This window comes from Peromyscus californicus, unplaced genomic scaffold (assembly GCF_007827085.1).
Source record: "Peromyscus californicus insignis strain IS unplaced genomic scaffold, ASM782708v3 Scaffold_5__1_contigs__length_169319896, whole genome shotgun sequence".
NCBI lineage: Eukaryota > Metazoa > Chordata > Mammalia > Rodentia > Cricetidae > Peromyscus > Peromyscus californicus.
Window position 1 is genome coordinate 160,308,736 of NW_026294573.1, and position 20,903 is coordinate 160,329,638.

Consider the following 20,903-nt stretch of genomic DNA (forward strand, 5'->3'; position numbering starts at 1 on the left):
CTGTAGGAACTTCCACTTTCACTGTGGTGACATTATCAAAGCTTTGGGAAGGGAAAGGAAGTGCTGGTTGGAAAGGCATTTCAGAAAGAACAATGGACAGGACTTGTGGACAGGAGAGTTTAAACCACACCACATTTGGGTGTGATTACTTCCAATAGGCATTTTCTGGAAGGTAATCAGTTTCCGGCAGGGCAGAGTTCATTTTCGAGTCCTTGCTCTCATCCCTACTCAGCGGTTGGAAGGAACCCTAGTAAGCATTTAATGAGCCCCTTCAAGTGTCTAGCAAGCCACGTGATGTTCAATCCCCAACAATAATGGGTGGATCATGCCGATACCTTTTACCCAGCTGCTGATGTTATAAGCTCCTCCCAGCCCTAGCCAAAACAGTAGAATTTAGGGCCATGATTTGGACGCAAAATACCTGGTTCACTATAGCCTAAGGCCAAACAACATCGGAAAGTCCTCAGAAAGTGGCAGTTCTTCATTACATGGCAAGCTGGCCTTATGTTAGGTCTTACGTCATATAAAAATTTTGGAATAACAATATTGACCCCTTGGTTTGTTGCTCCTTCAAGACTCGGACAATGCCAGTAGACCAAACCAAGAGAGCCGAAGGCTTTTGGAATTTGGCCGACATCACCAGGTTAAGGTCCTCAGGTGGAAACTGGAAACAAACAAAAAACCAAATAACGTCGAAGGGCCGCACTAGCACAGAGCAGAGACTATAAGGCAAGGCCTACAGCCCGGGTGCTCAAAGGAGCCTGGTAGAGGCTTCTGAAAATGTTGCAGAAATTTCAATGACTGAGGACTCCGGTTGGAAACTGACCCCAAACCTCGGATCGGCACACCTTGCCGGACTCCACTTAAGCTCCAGTGTGGTCGCGATCAGTGAACCACTCTCAAGCTGATCTCTTAACCAAACACCCTCTTCCTGGCTGAGCCTACGCTCTTCCCAGCAGAGGGAGTCGCGGGCCCCAGGGGCAACGGTGGCCTCCGTGTCCCGGCCAACGGCTAGGAAGCCGGCAGATTTTTCAGAGAGCGTGGGTCGGGGAAATAAATCCAGTCCGGGTTTTGTCTGAACGGGGGACAGGGAAGGCTGTGAGGACTGGGGAAGAGGAGGAGGGGGGGAGCGGCGGTGAAGACACCACACAAACAGCTCGCGCCCAGGACACCTCGGTAGGCCCCGAGCGCGCGGGCGCAGGGCCCGGAGAAGGCGCGCGCCGGCCCGGCCGCCGGCCGCATGGAGCGCAGCGCGGCCCGCGCTTCCCGGGCGGCGCAGGCGGAGGCAGCGGCGCGCTCGCTCACACCCACCCCCGCCCGCGGCCGGCGCGCCGCCCCACCGTAGCCGCCGGCGTCCCCGCGGGCCGGGCCAGCGAAGGCGGCGCCCGCGCGTCTTGCAGCCAGCGGCCGCGGCCAGTCCCGGAGGCGGCCCCGCAGCCCCGCAGCCGCGCGTCCCCGGGCCCAGCAGTAGCAGCAACAGCAGCAGCAGCCGCCGCCGCCGCCGCCGCGAGGAGCCCGGCGCCCCGGGCCCACAGCCCGGCGCAGGCAGGCAGGCAGGCAGGCAGGCATGCAGGCGAGGCGCCTGGCCAAGCGCCCCAGCCTGGGCAGCCGCCGCGGGGGCGCTGCGCCCGCTCCCGCCCCCGAGGCCGCCGCGCTGGGGCTCCCGCCCCCCGGCCCCAGCCCGGCCGCCGCCGCACCGGGAAGCTGGAGGCCGCCGCTCCCGCCGCCGCGCGGGACCGGTCCCCCGCGCGCCGCCGCCGCCTCGTCGCCGGTCCTGCTGCTGCTGGGCGAGGAGGACGAGGACGAGGAGGGCGCGGGCCGGAGGCGCAGGGCGCGCGGGCGGGTGGTGGAGAAGCCCCGAGGGGGCGCGGAGGAGGAGGACGACGAGGAGGAAGAGGACGAGGAGGTGGTCGTCGAGGTGGTGGACGGCGACGAGGACGACGAGGACGCCGAGGAGCGCTTCGTGCCCCTCGGACCCGGCCGTGCGCTTCCCAAGGGCCCGGCCCGGGGAGCCGTGAAGGTGCGTACCGGGGGCGGGGGGGGGGCGCAGCGGGCTCCGCGGGGCGGCCGGGCGCCGGGGAGGCCGAGCGGAGCGGCGCGGCCCGGGAGGGGTGTGTCAGGCGGCCGTGGGCAGCGCGCGGAACTGCGGCTCAGCGGCGCCCTGGCGGCCGGCTTGGCGCTGCTCAGAGGCCGGCTCGGATCGTGGTCCCGCGTGCCTGTGGGAGACGAACGCTTCTCCCGGGCTGGGTGGGGAACTTGGGAGCGGGACGAGGTAGGGGCGCCTTGCGCCCGATCGACGCGGCGTTGACATTTTATTCCGCCTTGGGGACGCAGGAAGTGTTCCCTTGTTCAAGCTTCTGGAAACTAGCAAGCAACCTGCAACACCTCCCTCCACCTGAGAACAGTTGTTGATCGCTTTCCATCACAGGCGCTTGGGAAGGAACCGTGAGCCTGTGCAGCAATCACCAAGACCTTGGTTTCCGCGTGCTGTTTGCTGGTGTCCCCCACCCCCCCCACCCCCTCCCCGCGCTTTTCCTCGCTCTCCTTAAACTGGGCATCCTAAGCATTTTGTGTCCCCACCCCTCCGCCCCGAAGATTACAAATGAGGAAAGAGGAAGGCGAGTAAGATGGTGGTGGTAGAGGTGGTGGGGTGACGTTAAAACGATGTGACTTTCGGCTAATTCTCGCCAAGTCCCCATCCGCGCTAAAGCACCGAGCGATCTTTCCGTTTTTGTATCTTCAGGAGATAAAGGGTTTATTATTACACAACTGACTGGCTGAGCTTCCAAGCACGCTATTGGACAAAGCAAACTGCGTTGAGGTTCATGCACCGTGTACGTTGCTAAGAAGTTTTGAGGGCAGCAAGTGGCAAGCCAGGGAGAGTTGTTTCTCTCCAGTGGTTCTTAAGACAGCAGAATAGCCCTCAATTCTTGGCAGTTTTCAGAAGAAAATACATAATAAACAAATGAACTTGATAGAGATTGTTGTTTTTTTAAATCTCCCTGTGTCCGCTCTCAAAAGTGGCTGGAAGCTTGAAATTATATTTACAAAGAAAAGCTAAACAGCAGTTAGGGTAGCCCCTCAGTAGACGTGGGAATGTGTTTCTTTCCTAGACCACCCTGAAGTACGACTGACTGGCTCTTGGTGTGAGAAGACTGGAGCAAATGGTCATTTGGGTGATTGTTTTTGACAGCTGCTTGTTGGAATCCCGAGTGCCCACACTCATTACTCGGCCTGCTGAAAAGCGTGCTTTGTGTGGCGACAGGATATAGCTGGGTTTGAATTAAGTTCCATAGCATCAGTGACACTGAATAAGACAGGCTCCTTAGCAGTTTTGTTCAGACACACTCAAAATGTGTCTGGGGGTTTGAACAGTGATTATACAAATTGAGATAGAAAAATTAATAAGTTATGCTCTGTGATCCCCATGTAGGAAAGAAGTCTGTTCTTTAAACTCAGAATATCTAGGGTGTGATCGTTAGCATTAGCAGAAAAGATTTTTCACATCTCCAAATAAATTCAAATTCTTTCAAATTTCTAGCACATTGCTTTGCTCACAACTTTTATAGCACATTGCTCACAACTTCTGAGAAGTCGCATGTTGAATACGCTGTGGTATAATTCCTCTTTTTTCGTCACTTTAGCACTAGCCCGGTACTGCATCCGAAGAGATTTTTTTTTTAATGGAACATAACAAATAAATTTGCATTTCTGTATATCCCTGTGTTCATTTGTTTGACAAATATTTACTGAGCACCTACTTGGTGCCAGGTGCTAATCTAGAACACAGCAGGGTATGACTTTATAATGCTGCACATAATGCGCTGCATCCTAGCAGCTGCTAACAAGTGTGTAATCACAACACCCGGGACTGTGATTTGGGCTGTAGCTACTCAGCTTTCCCTGAGTCTGTCCTCCAGCCTTTCCGAGCAGAGCCAATGACCATGCCAGAGCCGGCGCAAGCAGAGAGCTGGGACTTGGGACTTCATTCAGCATAGGGCCTGAATCAACAACCAGTTTCCCCTCTTAGCAAGTGACAGAAGTGAGGATGCCTTCTTTCTTAGGATGGGGGGAGTCCGGTAGATTATTAGTGAACAGATGCTTATGACCTTTACCTTTAAAACTATTGACATTGTTATTGTGTGTGTGGAATGTGCGCCTGCCATGGCACACTTAGGAAGTCAGAGGACGACTTTGTATGGAGTCCTTCCTTCCCACCCACCTTTCTGCTTTCCAAGCTCAAACTCGGGTTGTCATGCTTGCATGGCAAGTGTCCCCACCCTCTGGAACATCTCAGCTGGTCCTATTTATGACCTGCTGGAAAATACCTCCAAGAATTCTGTTTCCTCCTTCCTGCTTCAGAACCATGTTTGTCTGATTTAGGAGCTGTGACAGAAATTGTCGTGGAGCTGCTGGGTGGGAAATTTACTGTTGGAGATGTAGCTCAGTGAGAGTACCAGAGTGTGGAGGGCAGCCAGTGGTGGAGGTGGCAGCCAGGTCAGTTTGAATCAGCCTGGTTCTTCTGCCCACTGCATCTTCTTACAGACTAAGTCAAGTGCACCCACTGCAGGAATTGATCTTGCTGAGAGGCAGCTTGGATCAGGACTCAGGAAACAGAGGCAGGGGAGTGGGGGGATGGGAAAATAAAGCTGGGCTTGTCTGGCAGCCTTGGGTAACGCTGGGGGGCGGGTGGTGGTGGCACTATTTTAGATTCTAGGAAGAAAAGAGAAAGCTTTTAGGGGGCACCCTTCTTGGGAGGGGACATTTGATCTTCTAGCAGAGACACTTTGCACAGGATCTTCCCAAGATCCAAGACCAGGGAGTAGCAGTTGTAACTCTTGAGGTGAGAAGCAGCTCGTGGCTGTGGCTGGAACTTGGTAGGAAGGAGATAGGCCTGAGCCAGTAAAGGAAAAGGCAGGCCCTTTAAAGATAGAGTGTGAAGTCTCTGGAAGGTTTTCATCAGGAAGAGCTTGCCAGGTGGTTGGTATTTTTCAAAGCTCGTACTGTGGGGGAGAATAGAGACCCGCAGTGAGTGCTGGGAGAGCAGTGAGGTACTGTAGCCCATACAGTCCTGGGAGATGTGAGCGCTGCTTGGCATTAGCAGCCGGCAGGAGTGTGAGTAAGACAGTGGACCAATTCAGGGTCCATTGCGAAGCTCAACTTGCCAGAATGTTTGGTGGCCTGGATGAAGGAAGTGAAGGAAGAGAGGAATTCCGAAGGAACTCCTGGCACAGAGGATGGCTACATAAGCCGTATGCTGAGATGGGGGGCGGGGGGACTGCAGGGCTGAGTGCTCTGTTAGAACATACTAACAGTGAGGTGATGGGAGACTTTTAAGTGGAGGCAGCAGGCAGTCTGGTGGGTTTAGGATGTCAGTCGGAGGGGAAGGTCTGGGCTAGAAAGGGGAGTTTGAAAATCGCCAGCATCGACGTCAGAGGCCGTATAGTATCTCCTCGAGCAGCACCTTGGGCCAGGCTCTGGACGCAGCACTACTTCAGTGGGTTCTAGGAGAAGCCGCTGAAGATAGTCAAAGCAGCATCAGGTGTGTAGAAAATGTAAAGTTCAGAAACCACGAGAAGAAACAGCTCCAAAACCCAAAGCACACCGAACAGAGATGAATACGTACGGGATGCTGAGTAAATGCAAAGAGACATTCATTTGTGCTGGGTAAAAGGAAACAGTGCTTGTTTTTTTAGGTTCATTTTTATCTTATGTGTATGGATGCTTTGCCGGCGTGTATATGTGTGCACCCACCGTGTATGTGCAGTGCCATGGAGCCCAGAAGAGGATGTCATCCCCCTGAACTGGAGTTAGATGGTTGTGAGCCATCGTGTGGGTGCTGGGAATTGAACCCAGGATTTCTGAAAGAGCAACCACGGGCTCTTAACCACTGAGCCATCTCTCCAGCACCACCACCCCACTCCACCCCACCCCGCCGTTATTCTTGACAGAAGTTTGTGTTGTAAGTCAAGTGGACTGAGCCTTCCTTGAAGGCAAAGTGAGGTGGTTAGGGTATGTGTATAGAGCTGGTTGACAAGATTCGCTCAGGAGTAAGAAAAGTCTGTTTTGTTTTTTCGGGTGAGATGAAGTGAGCTCTGGACCAGGGATGAGAGTGTATGACTTTCCTGAAAGAGGTCACACCTCTTAGTTTTCTATTGCTTTGTAACTTTGTAACAAATTACCACACTTCCCCCCCCCCACACACACACACACTGATATAGGCAAGTCTTCCATGCAAAGTCCATTTCCATAGGAGTCCAGTTTCAGCCTGAACTTTGTCTGTTCCTAAGTCTCAAAGGGTTAGATGGGTTGATTTCTCATCCAGAGTTTGGCCAAGAAAGAATTCATTCTAGGTTCAGAATGAATGGGCAGAATTCATTTCCCTGAACCTGAAAGGCGAGGGCCCCACCCCGGCTTCTTGCTGAGTACTCATCACTCCTGGAGCTCATTTTTCCAGTCCTCCTCCTCCAGTTGTTCGTCATGCAGGCCTCCTCAGCATGGCTCTTGTTTTATCAAACAAGCAAGGAGAATCTTGGGGCCACGGTAGGGTTCTCTTCCATAGGCAGCAGTAAACCTGTGTTATCTTGGTTGGAAACAAGCTTACAGGTTCTGCCCAGTCTAAAAGGCAGAGATATTATACAAGGGCCCAAGTAAGTGGAGATGTGAGGATCATTGGGCATCATCCCTGGAAAGTACGAAAGGAATATGACGGGTCGGAGGAGGGCGGGAGGTGTCACTGGTCACTGCTTGGGGCAAGTCCCTGGAAAGCTATAGAGCACGAACTGGAACCCAGGTGGAAGAGGGCTGCCCTTTGAACTCTCCTTCCAATCAATTGGAAAAGGTAGGGAAGGTGGAGGATTCCAGCTGAGGCACATTTTTTTATATAGATGATGGTCAGGTGACTAGTGCATGCCAGATCGCCTCTGTTCTCTCTTGCAGCAGAAGAGCAGGAGCAGATGAGAGCGGTTTGAGGGTGAGTTAAGAGCTGGAGGCGTGAAATGATGTATGGGAGAGCGGGAAAGCCAGCCTGCTAGGGAGATGAAGTGGAGTTGCCAGACCGTATAGCGAGCCCATCTGGGGTTTGTGGTTCTGTGTTTATAGAGCAAGAAGCCTGCCTGGGCGTGCGGTTTCCCCAACTCCATGCTCTCGTCTCCCGCACAGAATGATAATCATAAAAGTAATTCCAGCTAACATATATCGAGTGATTCGAGTGGCTAGGGCAACTGTTTTAACCTTCGCCAGCACCCATAGCCAGCCAGGACACGTGCAGTGGGGCCGGTGGGACTGTTTTACAGAAGGGACAGACAAGTAAGATGCACTGCTGTTCAGTGACAGACCACGGACTGGAGTCCTGGGAGGCTTCCTGTTGAGCTGCCCCTGCGGGAAAGGCAAAGTTGGATGAAGCAGGAGGTGGACAGTGGGAAGAAGGAGAGGGACTGGTTCTTGCTGGTGCTGCTGGGCCCTAAGGGACTAGGGGATACAGAATAATAAGGGCGGGGTGGGGGTGGGGGGTGGGGGGAGGAGTGAAAAGTTGTGGAGGAAACAGAGGTTAGAGCAATAAAGCCCTGACAATTAGGTTTCAAAAGAGTATTAAGAGTGTTCACTGCATCCTTTTGAGACAGGAATTATCCTAAATATTTCATCTGAAGGAGGACTTCCTGAGAATGTAACACTTGAAAATTAGTGGGGCCTCCATTCTCCAGCTAAGGATACCAGCTTAGGCAATATCCTACTTCAAGATAAGTGGTTGCAGACAGAGGCGTAGCCAGGGCTCTTAATCATACCTTGTTCCCTGTGGTCTGTCTGGGTCTTGTGTTTCTAGGTTCATACCACCAAATTTAAATAATTAAAAATGCACATACATAGTAAATTAGCAAGAAGTTTTATTTATTTAAAAATTACTGTGCGTGCGGTATGTGGGGTGTGTGTGTGTGTGTAGGTGCACATGCTATTGCGTGCACGTGTGCAAGTCAGAGGGCAACTTTGGGGAGTCGGTTCTCTTTCCACTTTGTTGAGGTGAGGTTTCTTGTTGCCTGTGTTACACTGTATTCTGGGGTAGCTGGCCTGTTAGCTTCTGGGAGATCCTCTGGTTTCTGCTTCTGGTCTTTGGTTTTGCAGTAAGCATGTGATACCTACGGATGCTTACCAGCACATCCACCATTTTTAAAACCTGCCTCCTGGGTGTCGGACTCAGGCCCTCAGGCTTCTGCCTAGGTGCTTTGATCCACTGGACATTCTCACCGTCCAGTATGTGTTCCTGAAAGAGACTGTACAGAATGCACTATAAGGAAGCGGTGGACTCCTCCAGCTAGAATGGCCAAGAGTAGCAGTTTTGTTTGATGCTTCCTCTCATGGGGTCCAGGAGGAGGAGGAGTGGGTTGCTACGGGGAGGAGAGTGAGTGATTCTCTGTTTTGATTGACAGGCTTGAGGTATGTAAGTCTTTCTAATGTGTACTTTCTTCCCCACACGCATGTAGTTTTAATCATATACGCGCCCAGGCATAAAGTGGGAAAATAGGTATTGACTCCCTAAAAGTTAAGTTAGGGGGCATAGTCTGCCTTGCAATTTCGAACTGGTTCGGGCTGGACTGGCCCGGCCCTCTGCCTGGAGTTCCCAGACACAAACTAGGACATTTTAAAATGGAAACTAAACACAAAAGGAGAATTACCAAGGCGTTGCTAAAGGAAGGGAGACTATTGCGTTGTTGGGAGCAGAAATCAGCGTGTAGATGCAGCTCAGTGCAGGTAGCGGTCCAGGTTGCTGAATGTATTGCTAGAATAGGTGTATGGATATAGTTCCAGGGTAGGGGAGTTCCGGGTTGCTAAGCTTTCCATGCACTTGGCTGTCCCAGTCTGAAACCTTCTAATGTGCAGCTGTGAACCACATACCCATTTTTTGCTGATGGTTGAGAAAGTAAACAAATTAATGCTACTAAGTATCTGGGATGTACTACTTTATTACTGTAGTCCCCTCCCTCATTTAGTCATTAATTTAAACAAGAAGAGAAACTTTGTATTACAATGTTTTCAATTTCCCATTGGTAAGATACCCACTCCCCTCCCTCAAGGAACTCTGAATAATCCTCCTGAGAGGGTCTATACCAATACTGACACAGGGAACAATACTTCACCTAGCATTTTCCTAACCAACCGTAAAAGGGCACTGTCAAAACAGAGGAAGACTTTAATGAGATCTCAGTGGTTGGCAAAGTCCGAACAGTGGGGAGCTTGGGTCCCAAGGCCCAGCCAGACAGTGCTTTTCAGTGCTCTGTAGAAGTTTAACCAAGCAGAACTCAGCAATCCAGAGAGATTGATAATTCACCGATATAATAAATTTAAGAGGAACCTGGACATGAAAGATTGCTGAAAGTTCACCAAGAGTTCCTGTGTTGAAAAACTGAGGCAGGGCTGCTTCTAAATGAGGCACTGTGTGTTAGCAATGCTGTTCTTAGTGCTCCTGGTGTTAATTAGACAGAGTCCGTGGCTGTGTGCCAGCTCTCCAGGGATGGTTACCACATTTTTCAGCTTATCTCTTGACCGTCAGATGACTCCAGGAGCCTCTGGCAGGGACCCCGTGTCCCACACTGCCTTCCAGTGTGCTAACAAGCACATGTTTTACAAACTGTTGGGGTTGGCTCACGCAGAGGGTGTGTGCCGAAGTCACAACACAAAATTGTCGTTTACAGACCTGTAGTCTGCTGGAGTTTGAAGGGACACGGAGATTAACTAGTAATCTAATACCCTGCCTTGTCTGTGGAGCTGACAGACCTTGCAAGAAGAAATAGGTGTCCAGTTCTGGCTTCTGATACAATGCCTCACTCTGCCGGCCCCTAGTCACCCCTAGTCACCACCCTCCTTCTGGGACTGTTCTTGTGCCTAGGAAGGATCCTCATTGGATCATTGGCACTGTGGATAGACACATCATGGTTTTCCAAAGTATTCTATCAGTGTTGCTTGTCAGCTTCTAACTTTGAAAAGCGCATTCTCCTGTGTTACTGTGGGGGGCGGGGGGCGGGGGGTGCTGCCTGATTTGCCACTGGTATGAAAAGTGGAGTCCTCTCTCTGTGAATCCTGCCTGGGCCTGTCCCCTTCCCTGTGAGGTTTTCTTTCTTTCTTTTTTAATTTATTTAACTTATTTATTTATATGAATTGGTGTGAAAGTGTCAGATCTTCTGGAACTGGAGTTACAGTTGTGAGCTGCCATGTGGGTGCTGGGAATTGAACTCAGGACCTCTGGAAGAGCAGCCAGTGCTCTTAACCTCTGAGCCATCTCTTCAGCACCCCCTGTGAGGTTTTCAAAGGACACATATGCTTAGGAGAATGGAGGCAGATAGAAAGTCACCATGAGCCAACGGCTATACCAGAGTGTGCCTGGTAAACTTGCCTAGTTAGTAGCTACCAACTCGAGTCTCGTCTCTTTTGTGAACACTTGACTGTGGTTGCATAGGACGGCCCGTACCACAAGATTAACAAAAAGGGGACCTGAACTCCCTTACCTCTTAATGAGAAGGAGCCAAAGTGAGCCACAGCCCTTGCACATGCCTGAACTTTAAATCAGGGACTGGATTTATTCAGCCCCCCCCCCCCTCACTCAGTTGGATGAACATGTGCTGTGGGCTCTGTGTAATGAGGGAGGAAGAATGCCTGTCCTTCCTGCCCTGCTGTGCTTGTAAAATCAGAACTTCAGGTCTGTATGAAGCAGTCTTGTCCCAGTGACATTTTGATGTTTGTCTGAGTCGGGAGATCTTCAGTTGCCCCATACAGTCTCATCTTCAGATGAATGCATGGCTCTGTCTGGCCTTCAGCAGCATGTCACAATACTTGTGAACCCTGATGACCAACTTTGTGGCTTGGCCAGATCTCTGTTTCTAAATCAGAATGATTGCCGTTCATCTGCTGTTCATGGCTTGCTCAATCTTCAGGGAGATACTTGGTGTGCACATGGAAATAGCAATTCATGGCTGCCTCTGCTTCCAGGGAGCCTGCACTTCAACATTCCTCCCAGAAGATCTGGAGGGAGGTGGGCAGTCCTCGGTTCTCTTTGTGCCTAATAAGATCATGATTACTTCTTCCAAGCCAACTGATGAGTCACAACTTGGCATCTAATTTTGATATATACTTTAAAACAATGCAACCAAACAATTTATGTTAAAGAAAATTATATGGTCTGGCCAGGAGGTAATTCCTAGACTGCATTTGGCAAGTAACCTCAGTTGTTGCTCTTTAGTGGGTAAGAAGGAACAGAGTACAACTCTGAATGAAATATGGGTGGTAGATATGAGTGATCAAATTCACTTCACTGAAGATACTGTTTTGGAAAATCCTGTGTTAAAATTTGTGGGAAAGATAGACTTGGTTGTAAGAGGGCGTGTGTGTGTGTGTGTGTGTGTGTGTGTGTGTGTGTGTGTGTACATCTCTGTGGAGGACAGTGGTCAGTGTTAGGTGCATCACTGCCATTTAATGAATTAAAAACTTATTTATTGTGTTTTTTTTTGGGGGGGTGCATGTATGTCCATGCGCCACATACAAGGGACTTAAGACGCCCCATGACTGGAGTGACAGATCATTGTGAGCTGCCGTGTGGGTGCTGGGGACCAAACCCAGCTTCTCTGTAAGAGCAGCCAGTGCTAACTGCTGGGCCATCTCTCCAGTCCAGCCACTTTGTTTTTTGAAACAAGGTCTCTTACTAAACGTGGAGCTCATTGGTTCAGTTCAACTGGCTGGCCAGGGAGCCCTCAGGATCTCTGCCTCCTCAGCACTGAGGTGTGTACTGCCATGCCCGACTTTTTATGTAGGTTCTGGAGATCTGACACTGAATGAACCCTGTCTGCAGCCTCTACTGTAGAGTTTTGGAGAATCTAGAGCATCGCAGAAATGTACATTGGGATTGGAGTCCGTTGGGCTGTAGGACAGCATAGGTCCGTGAGCGAGAAGAAGGGGAACGTGCCTTCTGGGCTTGCCCTGTGAGGGCTTGAGTCCATGTGCTTTCCCAGGAGATTCTCAGGGACATCCTTGCTCCCCCAGTGTCGCTTTCATAGTGGAAGATGTGAGGACGGTGCTATTTCTACTTTAGGGCATACTGAGTAGCCAATCAAAATGAGTGAATGTCAAATGTGACAGCATTTTAAATTTAATCCAGTCTGCCTGCCTGCCTCCCTGCCGCCTGCCCGCCCACCCTTCTCTTTCTTTTAAAAGACTGTATGTCCTAAGATTTTATTAGCCAAGTCTTGCAGTCAGGATAGTTACCTGTTGATGGGACCTTCACTGCAGTTTTTTAGTAAGATGCTACAGGAGCAGTCTCGGGTCCAAGCCGATGACCCTGCAGTACCCCCCCCTCCACACACACACACAAATACACACCTCACTGCTAGTCCTCTATAAATTGGGACATGACGCAGAGCAGGTTCTGGCTTCAGGTCTGTCTTTGCAGTATGCTGTGTGGTCGATATATTGTGCACCCCAATAAACTTACCTGGGGGGTCAGAGAACAGAACAGCCGCTAGATGGACATAGAGGCCAGAAAAAGGTGGCACACACACCTCTATTCCTAGCATTCCGAAGACGGATCTCTGTGAGTTCAAAGCCACACTGGAAACAGCCAGGCATGGTGACACACGCCTTTAATCCCAGGAAGTGATGGCAGGAAGCAGAAAGGTATATTAGGCGTGAGGAACAGGAACTAGAGCTGGTTAAGCTTTTAGGCTTTTAGCAGCAGATCAGCTGAGATCCATTCGGATGAGGACACAGAGGCTTCCAGTCTGAGGAAACAGGATCAGCTGAGGAATTGGGGGGGCAGTGAGGAAGCTGTCGCTTGTTCTGCTTCTCTGATCTTCTAGCGTTCACCCCAATACCTGGCTTCAGGTTTGATTTTATTTTAAGACTCACAGTACAGTGCTGGTTGTGTGACCTTTCTCACTGGCATTACTGCTCTGGGCTTCAGTGTTGTGGTTGAACATCTGGGGCAACATTAGCCCATCATTAGCAGTTGTTATGGAATGTGGCCCAGAGACCTCCCCAAAGTGGGTGTGAATGGAAGTGCATTTCTTTTTATGGTTTTGGAAAGGATCAATTTGTAAATTTTTTTGAATCCCCAGCCCTGCTCCTCTGTATACTGTGCTCCCCAGGCATTTCAGTGAGCTGCCTCCCAAAATGACTCATTCATCTGAGCTCCTGGTATGGTAGGTAGTGAGCTTCAATCTTCCCTCCCAGCCCAGAAAGCTGCCGGTCATTTCCCTATGCAAAGAGGGCAGAGACTGTCTCTCTTCTGTTTATACCTATAGCTGTTGTACTGTAGCAGTTCAGTGGTCCAGCAGGGTGTGGAATCCCCTCCACCACAGTGTGATGTTGCAGCCTGTGGTGGAGTATAGGGTGTCACTTCTCTTTCTCCTTTGCATGGCTGAGAATCTCTCAGTGTGGGCTTGCCCTTCCTAGATTTCTGTGTCTTGGACTTGGTATAGGAGTCATTCTTCATGGGGAAGACGGGACATTCGCCTGAAGTTTGCCAGTTGTACTTCCTTTTTCTCCTGTGAGGGAGCTGCCCTGTGAGAAAGGACTCTGAGTATACCAGCTCTGGAAGATCCAGTTAAAAACAGATAACAGATTTTTTCCAGTAATAAAATATTTCAAAATAACAGTGAATTGTGAGAGTCATAGAATACTGATATGACTATAAAGGAGTCACTGAGCATGTACCAAGGACCGTTTTCCATTTCTAAGATGAATACAGGTTGGGTCGTTTGTCTATTTTACAAGTTTTTTTAGACTGCATGCCCCTTCTCCATTTCTGGAGCACTTTTCCTTTGGATAGGCTTTAGGAAATATTGGTTTATAATTCCTTTCTTCAGTGGGAAAGCCAGAAGTGTGTGCCTAATGACTTGAGATGAAGAACTAAAACCCGGGCCAGGGAGATGGTTCAGCAGGTAAAAATATATGCTTGTGTAAGTCTGATGGCCTGAGTTCAACTCCTGAGTCCACATTAAAAAATAGCTGGCCGGGTGGTGGTGGCTGTGTCTGCACACACCTTAAGTCCCAGGAGGCAGAAGCAGGTGGATTTCTGTGAATTCAAGGCCAGCTTGGTCTACAGAGTGAGTTCCAGGACAGCCAGGGCTGCACAGAGAAACCCTGTCTTAAAAAAAGAAAAAGAAAAAAAAAAAAAAACACCAAAGGAGAGAAGAAAGCTGACTAGCCGAATGTGTTGGCACGCACCTGTAATTCCAGCACCCTATGGCACGGTCGGAAGTAGTCACAGAAAAATCACTTAGAAGCCTGTGGAACAGTTAGCCTGGGGTATACAGGGACAGAAGCAAGAGAGACTTGCCTGGAAACAGAGTGGGAGACTGACTTCCAAACAGTTGTCCTCTGACCTCCACACATTTGCTATGGTGTGTGCCCCATCCCCCAGCATTCATACTTCCTACGCATACTAAATTTATTTTATTCTAGAGATTTGTAAGTCTGGCTCTCCTGGAACTCACCATGTAGACCAGGCTGGCCTTGAACTCACAGAGATCTGTTTGCCTCTGCTTCCCATGTGCTGGGATTAAAGGCGTGCACATCACACCTGGCAGTTTATTTTTAGTGTGTATGTAACATTAGTGTACCTGCAGAGGCTTGAACAGGGTCTGAGATCCCCTGAAACTGGGTTACAGGAAGTTATAAGCAGCCTGACATGGTTGCTGGGAACTGAACTCAAGTCTTCTGTAAGAGCATTGAGGGCTCCTAACCAACGAACTCCTTCCCCATTAAAAAAACCCTGTTGTTGTTGTTATTATTATTATTATTATTATTTTGAAGCAGGGTCTCACATATATATCCCTATCTAGCTAGAAACTCATAGAGATCCACCTGCCTCTGCCCCCTGAATGCTGGGTTTAAAGATATGTACTCCCCCACCCTGCTAAAACAGTACTATGAAAGTAAATTGTTAACGCACGGTGGCACACACCTGTAGACCCAGCTCCTCTGGAAGGCTGAGGGAGAAGGATGGCCTGAGCCCAGGAATTAGAGACCAGCCTTGGCTAATGGTAAGGTCCCATGTACAGATAAACAAACATTATCGTGCAGATTTTACAGGCACAAAGGAGAAAAAGTGTTCTTAGTGGGCTTGACAGATAGCCGATTCAGTATTGAGTTTCTAAGGTAATTATTTCATCTGGCCCATTTTCATTTTTATAGCTATAAGCCCCATTCTCATGTGAAATGTAGCGAACAGTAATTTTCTTGGCCAGCTGGGCTCAAAGATGGGTCTAGGAGGTGAGAAAGGGGGGCCTGAGAAGTGTGGTTGTAATAGAATTAAAAATAATGAGGGAGCAAAACACCAAGAGGCATTTATACCAGGAAGGTATAATTACTAATCTGACTTCACATCCCCAAAGAAGAGTGATGGAAATACCAGCATCAGTGAGAGGACTTCTTCAGTTCACCAAGATACGGGATCGACCCCACTCCGTGGGCGCAGCGCAGAGTGCCACGGGACAGACGCTTTTGGATATGCCTGGACATTGTGTACGTGTTCCACCGTTCAATACATTACAGCGTACAGATGCTCCTCACGGCCAGCCTCATTTGACCCTCTTGATAAATGTAGAGGTCCGTAATGTTTCTCTCTTTTTTATGGATGTGGAAAACAAGCCTCATAGAGAAATGGCAGCGTCTGTGGAAAGAAATACATGTGAGGTAATTTCATATCAAATGACACAGATATTTGTCAAACATTTCAGAAAACAGTTGGGACCAACAGATTTAAAAAATAATTGGAATTGGTACCTAAGCAACAATGGAAATTCAAGGAGAGAGGAGACTGTTTTGGACCAACTTACAAATTAAAACAATGTGAATTGCCATTTTCATAAGTTGTCGAGCTTCGTGGGGCTTGTGCTGTGCAAGTCAGCTGTGAGCTCTGAACACCGAGCTGCACGTTCTCTGTTAGTTTGGGTCGAGATCCAAAGTTTAATTAAGAACATGTTCTTCAAATGCATGTTTTGGACAGTGTTTTCGATTAGTGGATTCATGTTCTTCCAACTCAAAGTGAATCTAACAAAATATTAGAAAACTAATAAAAAAAAATTGAATGACAGTCTTAGAACTTACAAAAAAATAAATGTGAAATGTGTCTGTTTGGAAGAAAAATAGTCTTGTTTCATCATATGTTGCTTGTAGTAAAACTGCTCAGAGACAGAGGGATAGCTCTGTTGATAAAGAGCTTGCTGTACAATCATGAGGACCTGAGTTCCATCCTCAGGACCCGGATGAGGAAGCCGGACGCAGTGGTCTGTGCTAATAATCCCCTGTGTGTGTGGGGGGGGGCAGAGACAGGCAGATCCTCGAGGCTTGCAGGCCAGCCAACAAGCCTGATTGGTGAGTACCGGATCCTAGTAAAAGACCCTCTTTGCCAAAAAATAAAGGGCTGGAGATAGATGGTGAGATGGTTTATTAATTAAGAGCACTTGCTGTTCTTCCAGAGGACCCAAGTTCATTTCAGGAGCCTTTCATATTTTTTTTTTTTTAGATTTATTTTTGTTATTATTTTAAAACTGTGTGCGTGTGAAGGTTCCCAGGGAGGCCTGAAGAGGGCATCAGATTCCCCTGGAGTTGGAGTTACAGTTGGTTGTGATCAGTCTTCTGTGGTTGCTAGCAACTGAATTTCAGTCTTCTACAGGAGAAGCAAGTGTTCTTATATTCTGAGCCGTCTCTCCAGCCCAAAGATGAACTGTTTTCAATTATGTGCATATATGTGTGGCTGTGTTCACTTTTGTGCTGGTGTCTGTGGAGGCCAGAATGCAATGGTGGGTCCTGTGGAACTCAAGTCACAAGCAGTTCCGCTCTACCTAATGTAGGTACTGGGAGCTTCCGTCCTGTGCCGCAGCAGTGAGCACCTGATGCTGTTTCGAGACAGGGTCGTACTGTGTAGCTCATCTGTCCTGGAACTCATTTTGTAGACCAGGCTGCCCCTTGAACTCAGAGATGGAGATAGTAAAGAATCAGCTTTCCCCAGAGGGATATGGACTGGGAACAAGGGTAGAAAATTCCAGATTTCCTCAGGGTTTTACAGAAGACTTATGTGAATCGTTTATCTAATTATTCTTTATCAATAAATAATCGGGAGTCAGATATCAGGGTGAGAACCTGAAAGATCAGAGAAGCAGGGGAGCGGCCACCATTGCCTCCTACATCTTCCATTCCTTCCTCCAAAAGGGCCGAGATCTTCTCTCAGCCCTGTAGCAGGAATCTTAGAGAGTCTTATTAATAAAATCAAATCTGGGGCCAGTTATTGGGGTGAAATGCTGGATGGTCAGAGAGAGAGAACAAGCCACAGCTAACCTCACCTGGCCAACTTCTCAGCTGGTCTTGTTTCCTCAGACTGGAAGCCTCTGTGTCCTCATATCCGAATGGCTCTCAGCTGAACTGTGCTGCTAGAAGCCTGAAAGCTTAACCAGCCAAAAGCTTAACCAGCCATATGCTTCTAGTTTCTGGTCCTCACGCCTTGTATATCTTTCTACCTTCTACCATCACTCCCTGGGATTAAAGGCTCACTTTCTGGGATTAAAGGCGTGTGTCACCATGCCTGTCTGTATCCTTGAACACATGGATTTCTGCCTAGCTCTGCCTCCCAAGTGCTGGGATTAAAGGTGTGTGCTACCACTGCCTATCCTCTATGTTTAATATTGTGGCTGTTCTGTCTCTGACCCCAGATAAGTTTATTAGGGTGCACAATATTTTGGGGAACACAATACCACCACACAGCCCTGCCTCACTACTTTCTGTCTTCTCTCTGTCTAGTCCTCCAAACCTCTATGACTAATTTTGGTTAAGCTAGTGGCTAGCTCCGTCCTCTGACTCCAAGCAAGCTTTATCAGAACACAATCAAAATATCACACGACACTTAGGCTATAGAGTCACCCAGGAGTTAAATATACACACGTGTCTTGCTCTTTTAGCTAAGGGCAGGACAGGAGCTTTGTGAGGGACGAGTAAGTCCTCTGCTGGTGAAGAGCACCCAGCATGTCTTTCAGATGCTTTGCCTTGCACAGAATTTCCTGACGAAATGTTCTTCACTGAAGCTGGAGAGGTGGCTTGGTAGTTAAGAGAACGTGCTGCTCGTGCAGAAGACTCTCAGTATCCATCCCACAAGTCTGCACCTCTAGTTCAAGGGGATCCAGTGCCCTTTTCTGGAACCTGCACACAGTGTGGTATATGTACATGCAGGCAAAACACTCCTGAACATAAAATAAAAATACATAAATAAAGTGCTTTGATTTTCTTTCAATACAAAAAGAGGTTAGTAAAAACAAAATAGATGCCTTAAAACATTAAAAAGAGCATTCCATGGCACTGGCATAAACTAGACCACATGGTGGTTACCATGTCCCTTGAGATAGATGTTTAAAAGGCTTGGATAAATCAGAAAACTGTAGTACAAGAGGCAGGATTGGGAGAAGGCTGGAAAGGATCAGACACACCCAGCCAGTGCACTTGGCTACAGTTGTCCCGTTTTAGCATTTGGACATGGTCAACGAGTCGTGTGTACCGAGCAAACACATTGGCAATAAAACCCTCGGTTCTCTCCTAGCCACCTGGAGAGGGGCCCTGACACCCCAAGGAAGCTCATTGACACTTACACCTGCCAAACAGAAGTTTAGAATTAGGTTTTGCTTAAAAAAAATTCCAAGCAGTATGGAAATAAAGAAATTTCATTCTTAAACTCTTGCTTTACCCACAGTTACTTGAGATTTTTATGTAAACTGGTATGTATGTATGTATGTATGTATGTATGTATGTGTGTGTGTTAGACTTAGTGTGACCTGATGGAGGGTGGCTATTAGAGGAAAGCAAGCCAGTATCCCACAATTGCAGCTTTTAGTAAGTAATCCATTGTATATGTGTGTGTTCAAAAACAACACAAAAAAAAGCTGGGCACCTCTTTAAAAACATTTACTTATTTTTACTTTTTTTTTTTTTTTTTCTGGTGGTGGGGAATAAAATACCAAGGCTTTCAAGTGCAGGCCAGAGGACAGCGTGGTGGAACCAGCCCTCTCTTCCACCATTTGGGTTCAGGGGATCGAACTCAGGTTAGGATTGGTTGCAAGCATCCCACTGGCTCCTTGTCACCACTTTTAACCTGTTGGTCACTTTCTTCAAGCTGATTTTTTCACCACTTAGCCAAAAGAGGTGAAGTCAAAATCATTGTCTGTGGTGAAAGTGTTCCTGTTGTACAGACCTGACGTGGCTGGTGACTCATTTCTTAGATTGCTTTTGTAGCTAAGAGCATAAGACAAGATTCATTTCAGATTAATGTACTGAAAAATATGAAATAAAAATGTTCAGAAAAGAAAAGTAAGATATACAACCAACAGCGTTTGTATATGCCTGTTGCTATTGGTGTAATGTAGGAAACACAGTCTAGGTCATAATGGGCCAAGATGGCTTGAGAATGAACCCTCCAGGCAGTAGATCTGCATCGTAACCCCTACAACAATTCTGGGTACCTTATACCGACCGTGGGTCAGGGTAAGACAAAACCGAGACAGCCCCTGATCTGCTCATGGTAGATTCACTCATGCACAGTGGTTGGAGTCTCTCAGTTTGCTTTCGAGATTTCTCTTTGTATGTTGCCATAGGAAACAAAGCTATTTCCAAAAGAGAAACCCCGGGGTGGTGGCTAGTGCCTGTAAGGGGGCCTGTGGCACACAGTTTGCTTGAGTACAGGGATTTAGACCAGTAATATGACCCATCGCTCTAAAAACTAAACAGCCAGGCATGGTACTGGTACACTTTTGGAGGCAGAGGAAGTAGATCTTGAGTTCAAGACCAGCCTGGTCTACACAGTGATTCCCTGGACATCCCGGCCTACATCCAGAGACCCTGTTTCAAAAACACCAAAAAAAGAAAGCGCGAGAGAGTCCGTTTTGAGGCTGGTGAGCTGGTTGAGTGGATGATGGTGCCGGCTAATCACCAGAGGTGCATCCCTGGGACCCACATGGTGGGAGAGAATTGACGCCTGCAAGGCGTCCCCTGACCTCCACCTGTGCGCGCGTGGACACACACAAAATGTAAAAAGGAAATTATTTTACTAAGGAAACAAACATCCTAAATATTACTCACCTCACAGAGTTTAAAAATATACAGAACAGAAGCCAAAAAGAGAAATAGACAAATGAGCAGTCATTGTTTTATTTTAATTATTGATAGAATTGGTAGCTAAAAAATTAAGTAGAGAATATTTGAAAAGCACTATTAACAAAACTAATTAATGTTCATAGAATGCTTTGTCAAAACTGAATGGTTTAAAAATAAACCTAGTATACAATAAATATTCACAAACTGACCTGTTTTTGCTTGGATTTGGAATGCCCCAGAAGATCATGTATTACAGGGCTAGTTGCTGAGAAGGGAAATGATTGGATCATAAGAGCTTTGATCTGACCAATGGATTAATCCACTGATAAGTTTGAAATTTGAAACATAAATTAACAGACTACACCACATGGAGTAGAAAGATACTTAAGTAATTAACCATAGCTCAGAGAAATGGAATTTATAACAGATCTTTTTCACATTGGCCTGATGCCTTCACCAGTGAAATCTATCAAATAGAGTCACACATCACATCAGGATGTTTCAGGTAACGAAGACCACATATCCAGAGGTGGACCTAGACCTCTAAGGTTATGGTGCCTGGCTGATTTTGTTTGTAACACAGACACTAGGATGTTTGTATAGCTATAAAATCCTTGAAAAAAATGTATTTCTCAGAGCCTATCTCTGTGTTTAACTACACATAACAATACATGGAAGAAATAATACCAATTTCACAAAAATCTTTATCAAAAAGATAAGATGATTTCCTTCCTAAAAACATAGTGCGTCTTCCACTAGAACTATCCAGTATTATTACAAATGAGGAG

At 47.9% G+C, this 20,903-nt stretch overlaps 1 protein-coding gene across 1 annotated transcript in view; it reads left to right on the forward strand.

The window, feature by feature from the left end:
- Positions 1 to 1,567: 1,567 nt before the first annotated feature.
- Znf704 (zinc finger protein 704) overlaps positions 1,568 to 20,903 on the forward strand; it is a 208,735-nt gene continuing 189,399 nt past the window's right edge. Inside the window, exon 1 of the mRNA XM_052715088.1 lies at positions 1,568 to 2,020. Within this exon, the coding sequence (XP_052571048.1) occupies positions 1,568 to 2,020 (453 nt within the window). The remainder of the gene's footprint in view (positions 2,021 to 20,903) is intronic.